Below are 22,089 nucleotides of genomic sequence, written 5' to 3' on the forward strand. Positions count from 1 at the left end.
AGATGGTACTTGGCCAAAGAAGAAGCTGACAGCAGGAAAAAAGAAAACAAAAAGATCACCGGATAATGTTTGACGGCGGTGAAAAGAAGCGTTATAAGAGATGAAACTGACACCCGACTGCAATTTTCCTTTATAGGAGCATTTTGTGTTCTGTTGATCAGATAACGGATGTATCGTTATATGATTGCCTCAGAGTCGATGTATTGTGGCATTCTCCATATGGCCGGGCATGTTCAGGGTAACATATCGTGAGTTACACTGCCATTCCCAGCCCTATTAGTCACAAACATTATTTCAAGCAGGGCTTGGAATACATGCTGAAAACATGCCTGATGCCTTTAATTAAACACAGCCTGGCCTACCTCAGTCCCCAGACGGAACTTGATCTCATACATCAGGATGACTCCGTTGGGCATAACAGGCTCCGTCCAGTGCAGCACCACACAACCCTCCACCTTCTCGCTCCTCTCATAGATCACCTTTCCAGGGATGTCGTCTGCTCTGACTGTGAAACAAAACATCATTTTACAACCAAAAATGGGCCTGCACCAAAGTGAGAGAAGGTGTCACTGCCTTCATTTTCATCAGAGTGTTATTTTTTTTTCTGACCTGCAGGTTTGGTTCTGGAGAAAACAAAGGATCCTGCGCTGCAGCGGCCCACCTCCTCGTTGCAGGCGTGGAGGTCAATACGGTACACAGTGAAAGGTCGCAGGTTTGGGATTTCTAAATACTCTGCTGTGCTTTTGTCCTCTGAGAATGGATACTCCCTGATCGGAGGTATTCCATCAGTGCTGTTCTCTCCTGGGCCAAAGGTGCTGTTCCCACTACCACTAAGGTCGTTTGAAAGTGTGTTGTTAGCCACGCCAAAAACATCTCTGCGTTTGCGGTCTGGAGGTCTGAAAAACAGAGAGACAAACGATGCAACAGGTGTAAGGAAAGGGTTATGATCATAACAGACTAAAAAACACTGAAATTCTACTGTAACAAATAATTGTGGTTTTATGACTCCCCAAACTAAAGCTTCCCTCCAAGGCGGGTGGAGTTTGTGTGTATGTTTTGTATGCTTGTGTGTGTGGTGACATGTGTCCAGATGCTGTATAAAGCTCCCTGTGGAGCTGTTGGGGAGGATGAGGTCAGACAGATCATAGTGAGGAGAGCAGACACAGACGCACACACACGCATACAGACAGACAGACTACGGTAATTTTCCACAGTGAGAGAAAGAGAAAAAAAAACAAAAAAACAATTCCAATGAATTTAATCAAGAATAATAAAAGACTATAAGGAAAATAGCTCACATTTAAGTAAGTTGGAAAATATTTGATACCAAAACTCTGAACCCAACCGCTCAACCCATGGTTACCAATTTGCAGCAGCCACACTGGGGGCATAGCTGCAAACAGTGCAGATGATAAACTGTGGAGCTGTCTTGAGCAGCACATACACAGCCGAGGCTGCCGCGGGGCACCTCGCCTACGGTTACCTGCAGAAACCTGTGTCTGAGTCAGACAGACAGAGAAGAGGATCCTGACTCTGACTGAGCAGGAACAAGAAAGCTGTATTGACAGCAGGTGACAACAGGGCACATCCAGAGCCTGCAAGCTGATAAATGTCGAGAGGTTGTTTGAAGATGTGCTGAGAAGAGCATGAACAGGTCGCCAGGTTTTTATAACAGCGTGTGAAAAAGTTCAGGAGTGATTCATTACAGCATGTGTCTGCTTACTACTACGTGCTGAAATTAGATGATTAGTATTGTATTAATAATTCAGTTTCCCATTGGGGCCTCTGACTAATCTAATAGTTAAATCCATGACGTGGGAAAAATACCTAACACAATGTCACTTAAAACATCAAAAGTATGACAAATCAGCACATTCCTTAAAGTTTAGAGGAAAAAATAACCTAGAATTAATAGAAGTTTCATGTGTTATTCATATGAAATGACAACAACAAAAAAATAGCTTGTTTATTTGCTGATAATCCACTGACAGTTTGCTTTAGGACAGCACTTGTTCTGACTATGGGGACTTGGTTAGAGATAAGAGTGAAAAAAATGATTTTCTCCTCAAAGATTAATGAAGTATATCTTCCTCTTCAACACAAGGAGGCCAATCCGTAAAAAACTGGAGTCCAGTGTCTTCTGTGTCCATTCAGACAAACAGCCACAGACTCAGACAGTTCTGTGGGAGAGTCAAGTTGCACTCACATGTCAACATTCCTCTCTGGCAGATATAACCGGTGTAGTACAGTCCTGCTGGCCCTGACAGTACATCAAAATGATACACCTTGACGGGGGGAGTACCCGGTAAATCTCGGCCTATCCTGTACAGTTTATGTGAAAATAAGAAGACGAATTGATCGACCACACGGGAGGCCAGACAAAAGAAAACTGGCGCGATCTCATTTCTGTGTGTGCAATAAGAGGTTCCTCAGCTGACTGAAGCCTGTCCTTAAAGCGAATGAGTTACTACGCTTAGTGTCCTGACCTAGCACGCGAAAAGAAAAAAAAAAAAAAAAAAGATTTGATGCAATGCGCTCCACTCCCGGACTACACATCGAGTCTGTGGTAAGCAGGACACATATTGCACAAGAGTGAAGAGTGTCTGGAACTGACTGAGGAAGAAATAAAATCCAGGGAGTCTCTGTCAATCTATCTTGTGTAAATTCATCCTGAGTTTTTACATCAGGTTATTACAGTAAATAAAAGCTCCTGTGAGCTGATGACAGGTTTTGGATGGAATCAAATGCTCTCCTTAAGCAACACTGGCAGCCAACCTCCTCTCCTCCAGTTAATCAGTCTGCCTTCCTTCCTTCCTTGCTTACTTTCTGTTTGTCTTCCAGCACTGATGGGGCTCTTCCCTCATTCATTTAAATTCCAGATGGATTCACTGTACATTTCCTGGCAGCTGTCTCGCTCGAGAGAAAAAAAAAAAAACAGAAAGTCCCGAACAAAGGGAGCGTGCAAGGGGAGGAGGAGAGTGGAGAGCCTAGCGGAGCGGGACAGAATGGAAAACATTTCCTCTTCTTTCTGTTTCTGTTTTCACCCACCCTCCCTCTGCTCACCCCGGGTCTAAACCCCTGAACTTTTGAAAAAACCTCCCCGTTTTTTCGAGGCCTTTTCCCTGGAGTGATTTGCAATGATGTTGGCTCTGTTACAGTGGAGAGTCTGTGCATACGAGGGCTGAACCCTGAATGCTGCAGGCACGGGGACCTGCCACACGTCTGTTTCCTTGACAGCTATACTATAACAAATCAACACAGCCTGAGAGAGCAGCCGGAGCGCTGAGGAGGGGCAGATATGCGTTTAATTACAACAGAAAGCCATGTTTTATTATTCATCTTTCAGAGACATATTGATCCAATTCCTCAATGGAATTACAAAGAAGCAGAGAAGAAAAATGTTATCTAAATGCAGCAACAAGTATGGAAAAGGTCACCGTGTTGGACTTTGTGTGGATGTTGGAGATGTATAGGTTATGTATGACTGTCCATACATGAATTGAAAGATTGTGGGAGGAGAACAGAGTGGGACTCTGTGAGAGTCTTAGCCACGAGTACGTTAAATGATAACACAACACAGATGTCAATCTCTATTGTGAGAAACACAGACCTAAGCAGCTACGAGTGTTCGGCCAAACTGGGCCTTCAGACTCCTTAATCACATCTCTCTCCTGGGTTTGTTTGTGTTGCTTAAATTGCCGCCTGCCAGGTCCCTAACACCCCCTCCCCTCATGCCACTGTTGCCGTGGCAACAGAAAACCACAAGCGCAAAAGGAGGCTATGGATTGGACTCAGCGCGTCTCCTCATCTGTGCCGCCTGAAAAAAAAAAAAAAAAAGAAAGAAAGAAAAAGACCCAGCCAAGCCCCCCAGCCCAGACCCCACTGCGAGGCTGGTTGCGTCTGAGCTTTACCTTGGCAGAAAGATGGCATTGTGAAGAAAGTTCTCAAAAACTTTGAAGAAGACGCGGTCGTCCTTCTCCCGGTCTTTCTGCTCTGCCGTCTTCTGGCATTCACAGCATGGACCCTTCTCTCCCCCCGCCAGGTCAGACTTGGTGGGCTTGGTGTTATCTTCCATATCTGTGAGCCCAGTGGCTGGAATGCGGATTGGGATCTTCAGCTCTGTTCCAGGAGAAATAAAGAAAAACATATAAAAAAACACCACGGTAATCAATTAATATGTGGTGAAATACATTTTTTTACAGAGAGTAAGAAGACAAGACTGATACCACCACTCTGTTAGTCTGTCAGATAATTTGACCTTTTTATTGATTTTCTAACACTTGTAAATGAGGAGTAGGGGCTCATAAATAGGAAAGATCAGTTGACAGTTTACTGTTCTGTAGTTTTATATGACAGTAGAATAAAGTTATTCAGACCTTTGGAGCAGTAGTTGTGTTGGTAGAGCTCTCTGTCTTCAGGCTGTCGCTGCCAGCGGATCAGATAGTAGGTCAGATTTCCGTTCGGGAAGGCTGGAGGTGACCACTTCACCAACAGCTTGGTGGAGGAGTTGGCAAATGCACGGGGATCTTTGGGCATTGATGGCACTGTGATAGGGCAGAAATGTCATATTTTCAAGTTTTCGCTGAGATAACCCGTCACATTGTGAGAAATAACCGCAGAGCTGGTGATGACACTTACATGATGGGCGAGTTCGAATGTAGACTATCTCACTCTTTGCCCCTGTGATGTGTTTGTCCTCCACCTGCAGGGTAACGGCCTTCACAAAAATAGCATACTGCGTCCAGGGTTTGAGGTGTTGAAGACTGACTTTCGGGTCAGCGTTTCTATCCTGAGGGAGATCCACGTCCACCATGTGCCAGCTGTTAGAGCCGCAGCCATCTTGGCCATCAAACTCAGTGATGTTCTGAAAAGGCCTGAGAAGACACACACATGGTTATCTATAAACAGGAGAATTCATCGAATTCCTGTCCAAATTTGAGGTCTGAGAGCTGAACACATTCGAGTTAATGTTTGTGGATGGATGTCTGAAAGTACTATCACTAGTTTTGTGTATACGAGTTCTCTTTTTACAAATGTTGTGTACTTTACAGACTGCCAACCCTTTTTCCAAATCATAACAATACAACGTTTGATTGATTCGCTCCCTTCAAGGCAACCATTTGTTCACTTTGTTCCCCTTCAACAAGAAAATCTGACAGGTAATCAAAGCCAGGCTCAGAACAACAAGCTGACATGGATTTTGTGAATATGACGTAATCTTGGTTGGTTGTTTTGCATTAGAGGACTTGTTCCATTGGTCATCTAAAATAAGAACACCTAATCGGCAGGAAATCCATCCAAAAGCTTGAAACAAAAAGTGCACACAGTAAGTATTTATGGGGGTAAAATATACAAAATCAGATTAAGATCACATTTTTCAAAAAAATCTTTTGATTTTGAAAGCGTAGTTCTGACTGTTATGACATGATAACAAAAGAGGATTTTACATTTTAAGATCATTTTTCATTTTTCAAACCTTCACAGCCTCTGTGCAGATGTATGTTTCCGTGTAACAGTTGTGGAGAATAGTACAGTAAGTTGCTTGTGAGTACTCACGACTCTTTGTAGTATACAATAAAGCTGATCAGGTCTCCGTAGTCCGGCAGCCGGTAGCGCTCCCATGTCATGCTGATCACGTGGCTTGTTGTGATGTTAGATTTGAACTTTAAAATATGACTTTCACCTGTAGTGACAAAGAAAAACCATTAAAGCACACGCAAAAAAAATGCATGCAAATAATGCAAATAAACATGCAAATAAACTTCAGGACATTCTGCCAAAGTTCATCTAAACATACTCACAGCTTGCTCGTTCACCATTGTTCCGGAAATCTCCTTCCTCTGGCTTCACAGTGATGCCCGTCTTATCCCACATCTTGTGGATCTCAGACATGCAGAGTTTGGGGTTTAGACGGAAGAAGAGACGACCATTCAGGACAGTCAGATTGTGCTGATTCCAGTCCCACAGGTACTGCAGGTGCTGGTTGTTGATGGCTGAGAACGCGTACATACTGATAATGGAAGAGGGTCAAAAAAAAAAAAAAGCTGAGGTTAAAACCCATCTCTTAAAAGATGAACCGTGCGCTGTGTAATGAGCTGTGAAAAATGTTTCCTGAAAGCTGAAGTTGACTGGGAAGAGGTTCAACGTTTGGCCACCTGGTGGCAGCGTTCAGCGCTAACACAGGTGGAGTAAGACTTCTGAGCTCAGGTATGTGTGTCTGTCTGACAATGAGCCAGGGTTTGTACTGCGGACGACAAGAATCAGAAACAGCGCCAGGCTAATACTTTGAGCCCATGCCGTCTAAGTAACGCAGCAGCACACTTCCAGAGGGAAGCGAATGCCTGCCATCCTCAGCATTCCTCCGACTGAAACTTTACCCTGGGAGAAACGACAACAAGAAGGGCGACAGGATTTCCCATGACCTCTTTTGCCATTACCAAAAAAACTTTCCCTCATATCTAGAAGTGCTGCTGATATCAGGATGAGGGCGAGGCTCACAGACCTGTTGTCGATCCCGAGACACGGTTATTTTAAGATCTCTGCACTAATTCAAAAACCCACTGTCCATGGCTGTATCTCGCATCTTAGGCCGACCTGTGTTTTGCTCGTGTTCTCTTTATTCACTCAGCCGTCACAAACACACACAGGCACACATTTACAGTCAGACAGACGGAGCAGACAAGCCGTACTTGTCGATGAGATCCTGTCCATTGATGTAACGCAGGCTCTTGAGGAAGGACAGCGAGCCAAGTGCGTGGGAGTGTCGGATCTTCACATAGCCCGTCACTGTTTGGATCAACCCCATGAAGCTCTCCAGCTCAGACGCTATGTTATCTGGGGACAGGGGATAAGCACACAAAACAGAATATTAAAGGCACATTTAATTATACACACGGACACCCAAAGCTACTATGACACCCGGGCTGTCTCTGTCTGCAAATATACCGAAGATCGCTGTAGGAGCCTTATCATGTGTGGAGATGAGCTTTTGAGGCATCCTGTCGAATATGCAAATAAACAACACTGTAACATAATGTGATAATGTGTTAATGTAGATTTAGTGGCCTTCACAGTAGCGAAAACAATCTGGAGCTTTGATTTATCCTTCTTTATCGGTGAGGTGCAACACGACGTTGTAAAGTTTGTTTAGTCTGCTCACATTTTGCTCAGCGGGGTGAAGTGTGATCTACCTGTTTAAACTGTAACATAAAAAAAAAAAAAAGGGCACTCACTTCCCCGGCGGATGTTGATGTCCAGGTTGCCTTCGATGACGGTGCACTCCTTGAGAAGCTGAGCAGCATCCACAGAATCGATGAAAGCGGACGCACAGGGTTTATCACAAGGACCATTACAGGCGCTGCATAACATGCTGTGTACGGCAAAAAACCAGAGAGGGAAGTTCATGAGAAGAAAAAAAAATAAATCAAAATTTTCAAAGAACGAGTAAATCATCCGACATGAACTTTCAAACCTCACTCTGAATTCATCCGTCCACTCCCTTGCCTCCCAAAGCATTCCAAAGGATTCAAGCAAATAAATTGACAAAATGATACAAGGTCACAGCTAAAACTGAGAGCTTAATCTTTTATGGGCCCTCGTCTGAACTCGGCTTTTCGTGAGAGTGACTCACTGTGCTGACCTCAGAGACAAAACAGAAGTACTCGGGCCAAAAAATATAGAGCAGCTGAGACACGAAAGTGGAAACTTTGGGAGTTGTAGAGACAAAACAGGGAGGAATGTTGCAAACAAAGACATTTTCTCATCCATTTTACCAAAGGAAATGTCAAGTGGCCATATGAGCTGGGTCCTCAAAGCAAATGTAAGTCTCTTTCTTAACAGTGTGAACTTAAATCTTTATTAGTGCAACATGCTCTTAATCTTTAGTACGTCTAGCTTCGGTTGAGAAAGGAAGTCGTTACGAGCACGGTCAAGTGCAGCTCAAGGATGCTGTGAGCAAATAATTACCTTCTGCAGACATAAATTGAGCTTTCAAAAGTGAAGGAATCCACACTGCTATTCACAGCTGAATCATCAAGAAATCTATTCTATGACCTTTTACTCTCTCCGAAGAGGCCGAGGTTTTACACAGTCAAATACAAAACACTGGAGAAGAATGGGCTCCTTAAGTAAGCTTGGATGGTCAGTAGAAACGATGAAGACAGGAACTTTTTTTTGAACATTTAAAATGACAAATTAGTTTGAGCAGAGTGTCTTTACTGATTTGTGTCGTTGCGTGTGAAGCCAGGCGGGCAGTCGGGCATACACTCTCCCCCGTGGATGACGAAGTGATTGTCGCCCGGCAGGTGCACTTGAGAGCACACGTCCATGGTGATGCACTGCCAGCCCTCGAACTTGTAGGTGTTAGGGGGACAGTCGTGCACACAGCGGCCCGCGTGGTGGTAGTGGAGGCAGGCGGAGCAAGCCATGTCGTTGTTGGGTTCGGTACAGCTTCCCAGGCACTGGCTGTGGCAACACTCGCCCCTGTCTGTACAGGCCAGCTTGCAGTGATTTGGGCAAACTAGAAGAGACAGACAAAGATGGAGAGGAGGTCAGTTTAGGATTGATGGGGAAAGGTTGGCACTGCGGGACATGTTTACTTTTCAGCTGAAACAACACATCCAAGTTTCAACAACAGCAAAAAAAAAAAACCCAACAACAACTTTGAACAGAATTGATACATCTGTAAATATGGCAGAACACCTGAGGTTTTTTGATTTAGCTACAAGAAAGGACGTCCAGAGAGCAAGATAAGCTAGCGTTTAAAACAACACTGGCAGAGTATTTATGCTTGTTACTTCAGTAACAAAATGTTAAAAAAAAATATATATACATAAAAAAAGGAAATGTTTAAAAGAAGCATCAATTAAAGTTCAACGGTGGATTAGTTGGAGAAAAACTCCTACTGTTGTGAGAGGGGGGGGTGAAGCAGCAGTGGAAAGATGGTGTGTGGAGTGTTTCGAATTAAGCTTGAGCAACATGAATAATATGAAGCTCCTCACTGTTGACTTAGCATTACTTACAACCCGAAACTCATAACAATATGTTCTCAATAAGGCCCTCGTGGCTAAGTGTAGGTCAAATGAGATTGTGAACTCAGATAGATTGTCAGAAACATTTAACAGAGCCAAGAAACAGACCATCAATGGTGGGTTTCAACCCCCAGAAAACACAATAGTTATGACAAAGCCAAGTCACTCCTTACAGGGAGAGGACTCGTGATAGGTTCCTCCTTTCTTCTGATGATTGTCTTAAACACCTTCATAAACGGACACAAATGGCAGGTGGAAAGCGTCTGTTATGAACGGTTTTGTATTTTTAACTGGTCTGCTACCAGAGAAGCACATGGAAAAAGCAGGCAGATGATTCCTACTGTTAACTACTGTGGAGAAACTACAGGCAGGGCTGTCCTACTTTCAACTGAGTATCACACTCTATAGTAAAAGAACGTGGAGTGTGTGCATGAGTGTAAGAGCGTGAGTGTCCTGGATGAATGATTGTGAAAGGACTGCTTAGTTACAGTGATTTTTTTGGTTCTCTGTTTGGGGATAAAGAACTGCCCTCTGAAAACTAAACGCTTCGAGTATCTTTTTGGAAATGTAAAGCAGATACAACGATTCATCTCTCACTGTTATTAAATTAAAAAGATCTCCAGCAATAATCTTGTTTATTAGAAATTGTACAGGCAGGAAAACCTGCCCTTGCCCCCGTCCTTTGTCTTGTTTGTGTATTCGGGTCTTAAGTGTTTACTATTTATTGTTGTGGTCTTTTCTGCTGCAAAACAAATTTCCCCACAGGGCCAATAAGCTCAACTGAACGACACTGAACTGAGCCGAAAATAAGAGGCACAGCACTCCTGGTTTCTTAGCAACCGCCTCCTGGTGCAAAGCCAGAGCTGGAGGAAACGTGCACATACTGTACAGTCTCACACACACACACACACACACACACACACACACACACACACAATGTGTTATTACAATCGGCATTATTGTAGCATGCATGGGACATGTGTGCACATGCATGTTGGTATGTGAGAATATGTGTGTGCCAGGGGGCAAGAAGAAAAAAGGAGCGCTGCTTGTTTATTTTCTTTTAAATCACACACGGGTGCTGAGGCATCATTGTTTCTCTTTAGTGAATAAGTCAGGAAGAAAGAATGAAGCCGACGGCTGAGTTAATCTCTTCGTGAATATTTGATGTTGCCTTTCGAAAACATCTGTGTAGGTTAAAAAATGTGACGGTGCACTACAGCAATGCTGCAGAGCAGACACACACACACACACACACACACACTCCCACAGTGCTAACTCCAGTTTCCAGGCTTCACGAGGAGAAAGGGATGAATGATCATTCCTGCCCTCGACAGATTCTCCTCGACAGCTCTCTTGTATATGCAAGTCAAATATAATCACAGCAAGGTGAAACAGGCAGTTCACAAAATTCTATGACTACAGACAACACACAATGTAAAAAATCTCATTCAGCAGACCAGATACAATATCTTTGTTCTGTAGCTAACGGCAGTAACTCAGGAATTTCTGGCAACCATCTCCTGATCACACAGACTATAACCAGGTCCTGCATGGCGTGAGACTATTTAGCTATCTGGCCTTTGTGCTAAGTATAGATTTCACATTACATACATGTTCTTCCACAACAGGAGTTGACCCTCTCTGTGGTACGTCTACATATTCTGGATTTGTTCCAAGAAAAATGGTAAAGCCCTTTTTAAGACTACAAATGCCAACACGTACGGCTCCTCACATGACAACTGGGATCTGATTGGAAATGTGATGCCGGAGTGAAAGTTTTAAAGACGGCCAGCCAACGATGCACTTTTTCAGAATGAGCAAAATTGTAAAAAAAAAAAGAAAAGAAAAGAAAAGAAAAAGACAAACGTACATATTTTCTTGGAATCCGACCAAAAGGGGGCAGCAAAGGCAAACTCTAATGAGCAGCTCAGGAGGAGGTCGCTGCTTCCTTCCTTCAGAAGAGCTTTTTTTTAAATTCCTGAATGAAAAGAAATGACAAACTTCCAGTGGAGCAGCAACCCTTAATCCTTATAAGTCAACCTGTTTCACTGTCCGACCAAACAACAAGTGGTATCAAGGATACAATCCACTATTTATAGATGCTCCTAATGCCGCCCTATTTCCACACTGGTGCTCTCCTCACAAAGCTATGCAGGGCATTGTGGGTTTCCACTACTTCAAAGGAAAGGGACTACCTAACAAGGGGCCCTTCTTCAGTTTAGACGTCATCATCCTTGTACAGTAGTAGTTTGACAAGAGCAGGAATAAACCAGACGTATCAGCACGATGGTATTTGACCTCATTCCAGTACTCGCTATGTTACATAAAAGAGTGTTGCAAAGAAGAAACTGAAGAAGCAAAAGCTTTGACACTGATCCGACGCTCTAGAGTTGAATAAGTCAAACTGCTGGGTGTGGCAGAGGGGAGGTTTATGATGATATTTCTCTCATGCAGAAGCTACTGTGCGCAACCCTCCTCCCAAATGAAGTTGTCTGAATCTGAATCCCCCCCTTGAGAAAAAACTCAGAATGCTCCGACTGCTCTTCAGAGAGCTGCAACCCAAGTGACAGTGGAGGTTATTTCATCAATAGAATTTAAGCTCAGATCAAGTCAGCACTGAGGCTCCTTTTAGTTGTGTTTGTTTTTGTTGTCCTAAAAAAAGGTATCCGTCAGTCACTGTGACTATGCCAAGAATCTGCAGAATGTCTTAGGCTGCAGAGCATTCAAGGAGGAGAGTGTTAAGTTTGTGTTCTTGCAGCAACAACAACAAAAAAAAAAAAAACTTGAGAAGAGGAGGCTTCTATCCAACATGATCATGAACGTGTCATAAGGAGAGGATAAAGACAAGAAGAAAAAAAACATGCATGGATGTCAGTTATATTTTGCAACAAAAAAAAAAAAAAAAAACCTAACAATTACAAGCATCGTAAAAGCAGTCGTACGCAGCAAATGTTTTTTTTGGGAAACGTGTTGATAACGTGTCAGAGAATGGATGTTAACTATAAAGGCTGAAACTTCATTTCATAGGTTTCACAAAACATAAGGGCACACATTTAGAGGAAGAAGGAGGTAAAAACTCATTTGTCAAGAATTATGGGACTCAGCCTCAGCCTTAGTTCCACCTACAGCTGCGAGTGCATCGCTCTCACTCATCTCTCCTCCTCTCACTTTTTCATTCCATGTGTGCTGTTACAAACAGATTTATTGTGTCTGTATTCATTCATAAGTTCCTGTAATTTACTATAATATGATATCCCAGATTAATGAGGGAGACTGAGCAGGAAGCTGACAGAAGAGGGAGATGTGACTACAAGCAGCTCCCAGTAGTTAAGAGTTCAAATAACCCAGTGAGGTCAGGATTCAGATGTTTAACATGCATGTCTGTGATAACTGTCTGTGATAACTGTCTGTTTTTTGTTGTTTGGCCCCGTGAAACTTTATTCAGATTTACCATTATAGATGGCAATATGAACTGATGCACGCTGATACACTCTTATAAGTAACTGTAGTAAGTCCCACTTAACAGTCCACCTGAGCCTTTGATATGTGAAAAAGAACAAAACAAAACTGGCACATACTGTATATATATATATATTTCTGTTTAAATAAAGGAAAACGAAAAAAAAAATCTTTCAGGTAAAAAGATGATGTCACAGGGTTCGAACAGATGATTGGTTTTATTGGATCAAAAAGCCGGTGAATGACAAGAAGAGGATTGCAGTGCAGCATTCTCCTCATCTGCATGCAAGTCATGTCCGGTTTGCTGGAGAGCACGCCGTGTTAGCGGACTACTACACTGTTTACATTAGGGAGCCTTGTGACGCGTTCGTGCCAGCGGCCTGCAGCCACCTCTGATACAGAAGAAGAAGAAGAAGACGACGCATGGTCTGTAAGGGCAAACAGGTTGATTTCGCGGCAGAAATCTTCCCATGGGTGCGAGGCAGAAAAAGAACATGATGGATTAAAAGATGAAGTGTTTCGTTCTTCAGGACACATCACAGCATGGTATGTTTTCCCTGTGTCATAGAAGATAAGTAGTAAGCGTGACAGACTGTTGGGAAATCATTCATTTTTCACAGTGGGGCTGGGGCGGGCGGTGGAGGGAGGAGGATGTCGGGAAAGAGGGGGGTGGGGGTTAAACTGGGAGCTATGTTCTCGACCAATGGCAGGTGGGCAGGGGAGGTTCTAATCCCGATGACTGACATGTTATTGAGTCTGGAGCAGAGATGGTAAACAAGTCCTCTCTTGAGCAGGCGTGCAGAGAGGAGGGGGGGGGGGCAGTAACCATAGCGATTAAGCACAGCTTTTCCACTGATTCGGAGAAACCATAAGTTAAAGGAGAACCTGGACAAATGTACTGCAGCCTTCACGACCACAAGCCTTCCTTTCGTTACTCATTGAAATACGTCTGAGCCTTCACTGGAACGACAGCTAAATAACAAAGCATGGGGAAGATTCAGCAGGGTGTAGCACAGTTTAACTGACTGTGTAAAGCCAATTCACTTAACTCTAGTATTTAAATATGCAGGGCTTTCATTGTATTTGTAACAACATTTGTTTTTTTTTATATAGTTAAAACTAAGCAGACATATTTAAGAAAATAAATGTGATGAATATAAATTGGAACAAAGCTAAAAATAAAAACAGAAAAGATGTCAACTCAAGACTAAATTTAAGATAACATTTAAACATGAGTTAAATGTTTAGCGTTAAGTTGAGTTGTACAGTTTTTACAGTGCAGATCGCATCATGATGCAAAATAGTTTACTGGAGCAGCTGCACCGCTAAGTGTCAATCACAGAGCCTTTCATTGCTCCACATTATAATAGCTCCATTTGGACATGAGTAAAGAGAGGTGATATAGAGATAAATTGAATCAAGATATTCACTCTACAGTAATCCACGGTACTGCCTCCCACTCCCCACACTCAGGTTACCCCAGGAGCAGAGCGCGAGTACAGTAGCAGACAGTAGGCCCATCAAGGGCTGCTGCAACCCCGGATCGCAGGCTGACCCCCCCCCCCCCCCCCCCCCGAGCTCCATCAGGCCACATCCTCATCCGGCAACCCGATCCTCCCTGGGAGCCCCCAGTGGATCACTCCAGACACTTGTTTAAACCACATCAGCCCAGACGGCCAAAGAGAGGATGCTTCCTCCACTCACAGTAAAAGTCAAACCACATCACAGCTTGCTGAACTGCAACGTTGAGTCTCAAGACCCCTGATGGACTGATCTAATCTTTAGTAGTGTTTTTCACTTGATTCAGCCGTGCATGTTCTGCTGATGCTGATTTTTTTTTTCTTCCAACATTGCACAGCATCATATTGTAATGTTCTCATGCAGACGGCTGGCTCAGAAAAGCTTGTTTAAATCTCTGTTCAGTCCTGTGCACAAAGGTGTGTGTGAGCCCCGCTCCTCCCCGTCCCAGTGTTTCTGGTTCCCTTCCACTCTCATGCCCACTAAAGACCAGCAATGTGTTTTTCACACAACTATGTGCTGGTCTGTGTGTTCAGGCATGCGTGGCATTTCCCCTCACTCGCTTTCAGTCACAACAACACAGACACACACATACACACACACACGTGCGTGCACACATGCACTCACAAAAAAAAAAACAGACGTTCCTTCTCCCCTCAGGCTTCGTCCCATCATGCAGCTGCTGCTGTTTTTGTTGTTGCTTTGTTGTTTACTTCACCAACTCACAGGACACAGGTATGCAGCTCCGTCACATGTGAGAACACTTTGTGTTTTTACTGCTCAAGAGGAAGAGGATGGTCTGAAAGCTATTAAAGTTTAAACAGTGGAAAAAGTGAATAAGTAAATCAAGTCCACTCTTTTTGACCCCCCCAAAAAAACAAAATATAATCTGGATGAATGTTCTGATATAAAGAGGAAGGATTCTTTGTAAGACTTGGCTAAGTATTGGCCGCCATAAGCTTATATTATGGTAAGTGGAGGTTGTTGTATGGTAGTTAAAGATACAGGCACGTTAGCTCCACTACTGTGTCATCCGAGCACTATATTCTAACGACTCATCAAAATTATAGCAGTTCCTTTAGAGAGGGTCGTCAACTGGATGATTGACAGATAGTTCATTACTTTAGAATTATTTCAGAGCTATACTTCATAGAGGGGTGAATTTCTTAAGGCTTCAGACTTAAATCCATTAAAAGGGCAAAGATTAAAAAGCTGCCTTTATTGAGCTGAATGCAATGGATGTTTTCTCAAACTGTATTTGATAAACATTCACAAGATTTGGCAGACTTGTATATGTTATAGAAAAAGAAATATATGTATATAGATAACTGTTTCACAGCAGTCAGAAAAAAAGATTGTTGTTTGTTTTTGTTTTGTCTATTCCATCGCCTGCATGAGGAACGTAACCTCTGAGGTATCGTTTCAAAAAGAATTGGGAGTGTAAATAAACAGCTCCTTCAATATAAAGACCAGCTACGTCACAGGGAATCCAAATGTTCCTGTCTAGTAGTTCAGGTCTGACCCAATGACTGAGTCTGGGTGGACTTCCGAGTCCTTGTAGGCCAGACTTCTTCTGGTGAGCCAAATGTCCAAGAGTCCTTCTTCATCCCTCACCCAACGGATGCCTGCAACTATCTTCATCTGTAAATATGTATGCATCATCAACTTCCTCTGAGGTCTCACACATGGCCACTCTACTGACTTGTTGGCTTTTTAAATATAGGGCCAAATAAGCCAAGAAACAGATCAGAATCATATGGACAGCACATCCTCATAAAGTTGTATCACTGAGATGCTTCTTTGTCACTCTTATCAACTGAATGATAAGGAAGTAGTGGTAATGGTAAGTAGGTTCCACCACCTGCTGTATTTCTGTTGCTTATTTGGGCATTACAAAACAAATCCTAAAAATACATTCTTGTTGTAGAGCAGATGACAAACTGCACAGCTGGGATACCAAGATATTATAATGAGAAAAGCAACGTCTGGGAGAAGTCTGGCATTTCTCGCAGATTCTGAGGTGTTTCCTCTCACTAAAAAATGGCTTCTAAAAATACCTGACTTCCCAGATCTGCTTCATTAAATGCAGTGTGTTTCCTGGCAGTGCAGTGTTGGCTGAAGGTTCGTAAGAGCATGTCAGGCTTTACATCCCTTCATCCTCCCACATACTGCAGTCTTATAATTCCATGTGTCTGCAGAGGAGACAATGGTGGAGACAATCACTAAGTTCTAACTCTGTTACAGTCATAAACTGTACATCATATCCATTAAAAGCACACTTGACTATGCACTGGGGACCAATATAACAAACCAAACACTTCAAATGAATCGTTTGCAGGCTCACTTTCTATCCCCTCACAGGCAGCTACCCAGAAAAAAAAACTTCCAGCCAGATGGGCCACCGGTGATTCTTAATTCATTCACATGGACTCCATTAACAACCCTGTTTAAAAAAAAAAAAAAACGGACCTTCACTTTAAAAGACTTAAAGCAACAAAAGTACAGCTCTAGGAATGCACAATAAGAGTATGGTGTGCAATAACATTCATGTATGATCATTTTAAATATATTCTAATGTGTATATCCGCTGCCACTCACAGTCTGTTCAGCATTAAATTGAAATGAAGAAAAACTCATCCTCCTCATCTGTATAAGTGTTTATATTGATATATTTATATATTATAGACGTTTTTTTTACTCTACACCCTAACTTGGTTCAGCCTGTGATCATCCAGGCATCAGAATAGCAGGACTTAGGAATGCCAGGGCCTATTTCAGGAAATGACCATGTGCAGTTTCGCAGCACTGTCCGGCATGCATTCTCCACCCTGGCACGACGTGTGTATTTAAAATGACACATCTTTATTTCACTGTGACTTCAAGGAGGCCCTAATCCTTCTTAATCACAGCAGCATCGAGCTGACAGGATAAGTTTGTGTTCATTGCAGGCATTAGAAGCAGGTTAAAAAGGAAACAAACAGCAAAGGGCATTTGTCTATTACTGAGCTGATAAGCAGTGTACTGTAAGTCGTACGTTTATGAGTTCATTCATGTGTTTGTGCACACGACAGGAAATTACATACATCGTATAGTGTGTGTGTGTTTGTGAGAGAGACTGACTGACTGCACTTTCCTTGTTCCTGGCACATGCAAACATACTGTAGTGAAAATGGTGAAATCCTGTTTATCCAGGGTATGTCCCGCTTATTTCTTTGGGATATTTACGCCTCAGTGTCTGCCACCTCAGTGGAGTCTGAAGTTCCATACAGTCCCATTAGCCACTTCAAATATGACATCTGGATTTAGGGTTTCCTTTTTCCTCCGCTTAATTGTATTTTCACAGCGAGTTTTTCTTCAGGGTACACACAGTGTCCTTTTTGTGAGTCGGTGTTCGTTCTTTAAAAAGGACAAGCTGTGGCTTCAGCAGGAACAGTTGTGCCCAGAGTTAACATCTGTTACAGATGGACACAGAGGCTATTCTCCATTCCTTTAAAGCCCGCACTTACAGACTGTATGCAAGCCCTTTCAAGTGGAGGGGTTTCATAAGATACCGTGCTCCCAGACGGTATCACAGTAAAGCAATGTAGTATAGATCTGTCATACTCAATAGGAACGTTTTCTTAATAACTCGTTTTGTTGTTGTTGAAATACAAATTAAAATTCGGACTAGTCGACTAGTCTCAAGTTAAGAACACGCAAACAAACTACTCATATTTGAGTTGAAACTATTTAACACGGTTATACAAGGGAGCACTGTCACAGGGTAAATGATGTCACATTAGCTTGCTAAGTATAGCTAATGTTAGCAGGGTTAACGCCACCAGCCTTCGGTCCTCCGTGCACATGCCTGTGCTGCTTTTTGCTCTAGTCGGTCAGTTATAAGACATTTAAACCTATCACAGCCAAAAAAACAACTTCATCTTCTTCTCTATATGAAAATACGTCCAAATCGCTCCACATGAAAAGATGAGCATTAAGGCCTAATTAACCAAAGCTAGAGCCTCCACTAGTGGTCAGTGGCTGCATTACAGCTAATCGTTTGGCCGGTTAATCATCCTCAGATTACAGTGCCTCATTCTTCATAAGAAAGAGACACACTAACCTCCAGTATGTTTGTCTTTATTTTGTTTCTGTTGAATTCAAAGCTTCCAGCTTGCAGGTACCGTACAGGCAGATTTTTAGTTGCACTTAACAACGTGCTGATTTTGAATCTGAGAGGGATTTAGCATTTAACGTTGTGGCACTGATCACAGTAAAAAGTGCAGGACAAAAAACAGTGAACTCATAAAAGCATGCCCTCATTAGTAATTGGGTAACAACAGCCCCAAATATGGCAGTCTCACAAAGCCTGCACAGTGGAGTGTAAAAATACGTCACTGTTTACAAGTCTCAGATTGGTGGTTACGTCACTTTCAGTAAGTTTCACTCGCAGGCTGAGCACAGACACAGCTCCTCAGTCTCCACTTAAGTTCTGCTGTTAATCAGATTTTACCATGACGCAAGTTCACCTCTGGTCTCAATCATATGTTGCACAGTCGTGATAGAGAAGAGCCATTGAAGTGAAATACCTCGTTCTACCTCTCTATTAGGTATAGTGGAACATTTTCAGACTCAAATCAGCTCCAAGAGCACAGAAGACCGAGAGCATGAGAACTGTAGGTCGGTCCCATGCACATAGGTCAAAGGCTAAAGCTGAGAGGTCAGAGGCCAGAGACGAGTCGAACTATTAAAAAGAGGGGCAACTGATGTGGACTGAGCCAGACAGCTCAACAGTCCCCAGCGCACACTTCCTATTGGCTGCCAGTGACATCATGCCTCTACCCCCATTTTTCACCTCCTCTTTTCAGGGTGGGCGGAGACTTTGTGTCTTCCTCCTCCTCTTTTCACTCTCTCTCTCTCTCTCTCTCTCTCTCTCCTCTTCTCTCTCACACACACCCCTTTTAGGGACCTCAGCAGCTTATATGGCAACTCTTGCTCAGGAGGAGAGAAGGAGAGAGAGAGAGAGAGAGAGAGAGAGAGAGAGAGAGAGAGAGAGAGAGAGAGAGAGAGAGAGAGAGAGAGAGAAGGAAGAAGCAGAAAAACAATAGAATGAAAAAACACACACACACATACAAAAACACTACAAGTATGCCATGCCTTTTTGATGAGGTTTGACATTTTCACAAGCACATAATGCACTAAATTACCAGCACAGCTGCACTGTCTATCTCTTCTGCATTGAAGTAAAAGCATAGAAGTGGAAGGCACTTACTAAGAAATTATTTCTTGATATTTAAAAAGACGTGCTGGAAGTAAAAGAGACGGGGGGGGGGGGGGGGGGCGGGTTGGATTCATGTGATAGACAGGTGCTACAAGTCTGATGAGGGTGGAGACAAAAGCAGCAAATAAAAGAGTGTGCAAGTTAGCCGGTCAACTGCCTTTCACTCTGACACACAGTCGGTGTTGACACTCCATGAGAGATTAAGTCCTAGGCTGATTAAGGAGGAGTCAGCACACGTAGGAGAAGTGAAATTTCAGGAGGAAGTTGATGTGGCTGCATGGAGTGAAGAAAAGGGATGGAGGAGGATTTCCCCTGCTCTTAATGGACTTCAGTCCAGCTTTTCCAACTATTAATTTAATCCACAAGCTTCGCTGGTGTGAACATACAGTAAACGAGAGCGTTCAAAGGAGGACACAGAGAGCAAAGGGGACAGATGCCAGTAGCGAGGCAGGGAAATGGGCACAGAGAACAAGCCAGCCTCGAACCACAGGAAGTGCCGAGCCCCCACCGTGTCAAACACAAGACTTGGGAGAAATGATTGAAACAAAATACCCACGCTTTCTCCCCCAAACAAACAATGGCCTCCATTGTGAAGTGCTGTGGCACACTCACAGTCAGGGGGGGAAATAAAGACACAGTTTGAAAACAGTGGGCCACAATGCCCCTCCTCTCCTTCTCTCTCCTCTGAAGGCTACAGACAACTTTTGCTCTCAGTCTGGGGACACGCAACACTGACACCCACCAGGTAGCCTCCCGCTTAGAAAAAAATATATATATACAGTATATACAGTATATATATGCCTTTGTCTTCTTGACGTTACAGACCCTCCACAACTGAACGCAGCAGGCTACTACAGTGTCAAAGCCTCCACAGGGGGCCCGCTGCAGTACACACGTTACACACATATACACTGAGAATGTAAACACAAGTCTGGGGAGCCTTACTTGTAACTTTGTATAACTCCAAATCGTTCATGTCACAATAATGCCTGACGTATGATTAATGGCAAACCGAGAACAGATACATTTTGTAGAGCACAATAAAGATTGAAGAAAAAAAGATATTCTGAATATAGACAAAGCTACACACATCGGGGAAAAAATAACACCAGTTACTCTCAGCCTGATCAACCAGAAAATGCTTCACCAGTTTTATGCCCCCCCCCCTCCCGTTCCGCTGACACTTGTGCAGTGAACCTGCAGAAAGAGGACACTGCAGCAACTGCATGTTAAGAGCCCATTCTATATTTACTTAAAGAGGCAGCGTGTCAGTGCTGTTCCCAGCTGCAGCAATTTGTTGCAGTTATTTCATAAATGTCTTGTTAACTATTATTGGCCTGAAAGCCGCCAAATTGCACATCATAAACTGTAACAAGCCTGAGGCTATATTTACTGTTCTACAGTGCGGCTCTTGACTAGATTCAGCAAAAAAAAAAACAATGCTTAGTTATAGAGGATAGATGTGATTGTAGTATTTACCTGTATTAAAAAAAAAAAAACATGCAGGTGATATTGCAACACATCCAATGCAATATAATCTTACCTAAGGCTGTCTGACAGACTCTGAGATATACAATATTTATATATATATTTCCTTAAGTTTGAACAATATTACAGTGGGATCCACACCTGCTATATGAGTGATTTCCTCCAGAATGCACTAATGTGCACACACTCACATACTTTGGAACAGCCGGTGCTGGGAGGCCGGCTGGTTACTCGCAGCCAGGGGACAGATATCTGGCCAGAAAGAGAGGGAACCGAAGCACGCTGCACAATCACTGAGCCATCAATCACAAACACACACACATAAACACACACAGTTAGACAGAGCAAACACAGGAAACAGGAGACCATATCCTTTAGCTACCACTCAAAAGAAAGCCATCAAAGTGCTGGCTCTGCCTCCAGGCCTTTCTCCAGGGCCAAACTCCCAAGCTCTGCTTTTTTCTTGTGGTGGTTTGATTAGAGTTACTATTACTCTGCTCTGACCCCTCTCACAGGAGATGTGTGTGTGTGTGTGTGTGTGTGTGTGTGTCCCCTGTACAATGTGCCACACCACAACAGTTATCTCCTATCCTAACAAGGTCACTGCTCTTTGTGTACGCTGCTTTTTTTTTTCTAAACAAAGAACAGCAGGCAAGGAGGCGATGGCAGATAGGAACTGTTTTTGTTGTCCATTTAGTCGCTAAAGGAAGAATACAGAGGGCAAGAAAACAACAAGCATTATACAGCAAAGTAAGAGTGCGTGTTTATAGTTAGAGTTGAAAAATCAGCTCATTTTTTTGATAGCGCTGTATTGGACTGAGTCTGATTTTTCCACAGACATTTTCAAATATCTCCCAGAAAAAATAAAAATAAAACACTAACGTAAATTACAAAGGATTTTAAAATGTTACACTTCCAATGAATTATTTAATTAATGAATTGCATTTACTAACAAGTCAAACCAAAGAGCCTTTAAGTTGAAGCCAAAAAGTGCAACTGAAAAGGATTCAATCTAATGAAACGTGTTTAAAATGTCTTGAATTATTATGAAATGTTTTTTGTAAAACTATTGCCCAACTATTTAGGGCCATTGGCGGAAACAGACGGCGCTCCACATCAAAGTACCACCATCACCTTCTGGCTCCATTGTGCCTGCAGAAGCACATTCCTGCAACATGAAGGTACAGCAGGCACACCTGCAGCGTGCTATTACTCCATGGCCTGTCCTCCAGGGGAAAATCACTGTTTATAGAGACCATGAGCTCACCCTGCTCTTATTAGTTTTCATTGTGTCTTGGACTCCCATCAGATCCATGAGGGACAGTGTGTGTG

The 22,089-nt window shown here is 43.0% G+C and overlaps 1 protein-coding gene across 1 annotated transcript in view; it reads right to left on the bottom strand.

Moving 5' to 3' along the window:
* Positions 1–22,089, bottom strand: part of igf1ra (insulin-like growth factor 1a receptor) — a 67,408-nt gene that overhangs the window by 11,441 nt on the left and 33,878 nt on the right. Inside the window, exons 3-12 of the mRNA XM_079347190.1 lie at positions 8,218–8,518; positions 7,233–7,369; positions 6,690–6,834; positions 5,802–6,010; positions 5,557–5,683; positions 4,639–4,874; positions 4,377–4,544; positions 3,912–4,119; positions 610–896; positions 363–505 (exon numbers count right to left, since the gene is read on the bottom strand). Coding sequence (XP_079203316.1) covers positions 363–505; positions 610–896; positions 3,912–4,119; positions 4,377–4,544; positions 4,639–4,874; positions 5,557–5,683; positions 5,802–6,010; positions 6,690–6,834; positions 7,233–7,369; positions 8,218–8,518 — 1,961 coding nt within the window. The remainder of the gene's footprint in view (positions 1–362; positions 506–609; positions 897–3,911; positions 4,120–4,376; positions 4,545–4,638; positions 4,875–5,556; positions 5,684–5,801; positions 6,011–6,689; positions 6,835–7,232; positions 7,370–8,217; positions 8,519–22,089) is intronic.

Source organism: Symphodus melops (genome assembly GCF_947650265.1).
Source record: "Symphodus melops genome assembly, chromosome: 6".
NCBI classification, from domain to species: domain Eukaryota; kingdom Metazoa; phylum Chordata; class Actinopteri; order Labriformes; family Labridae; genus Symphodus; species Symphodus melops.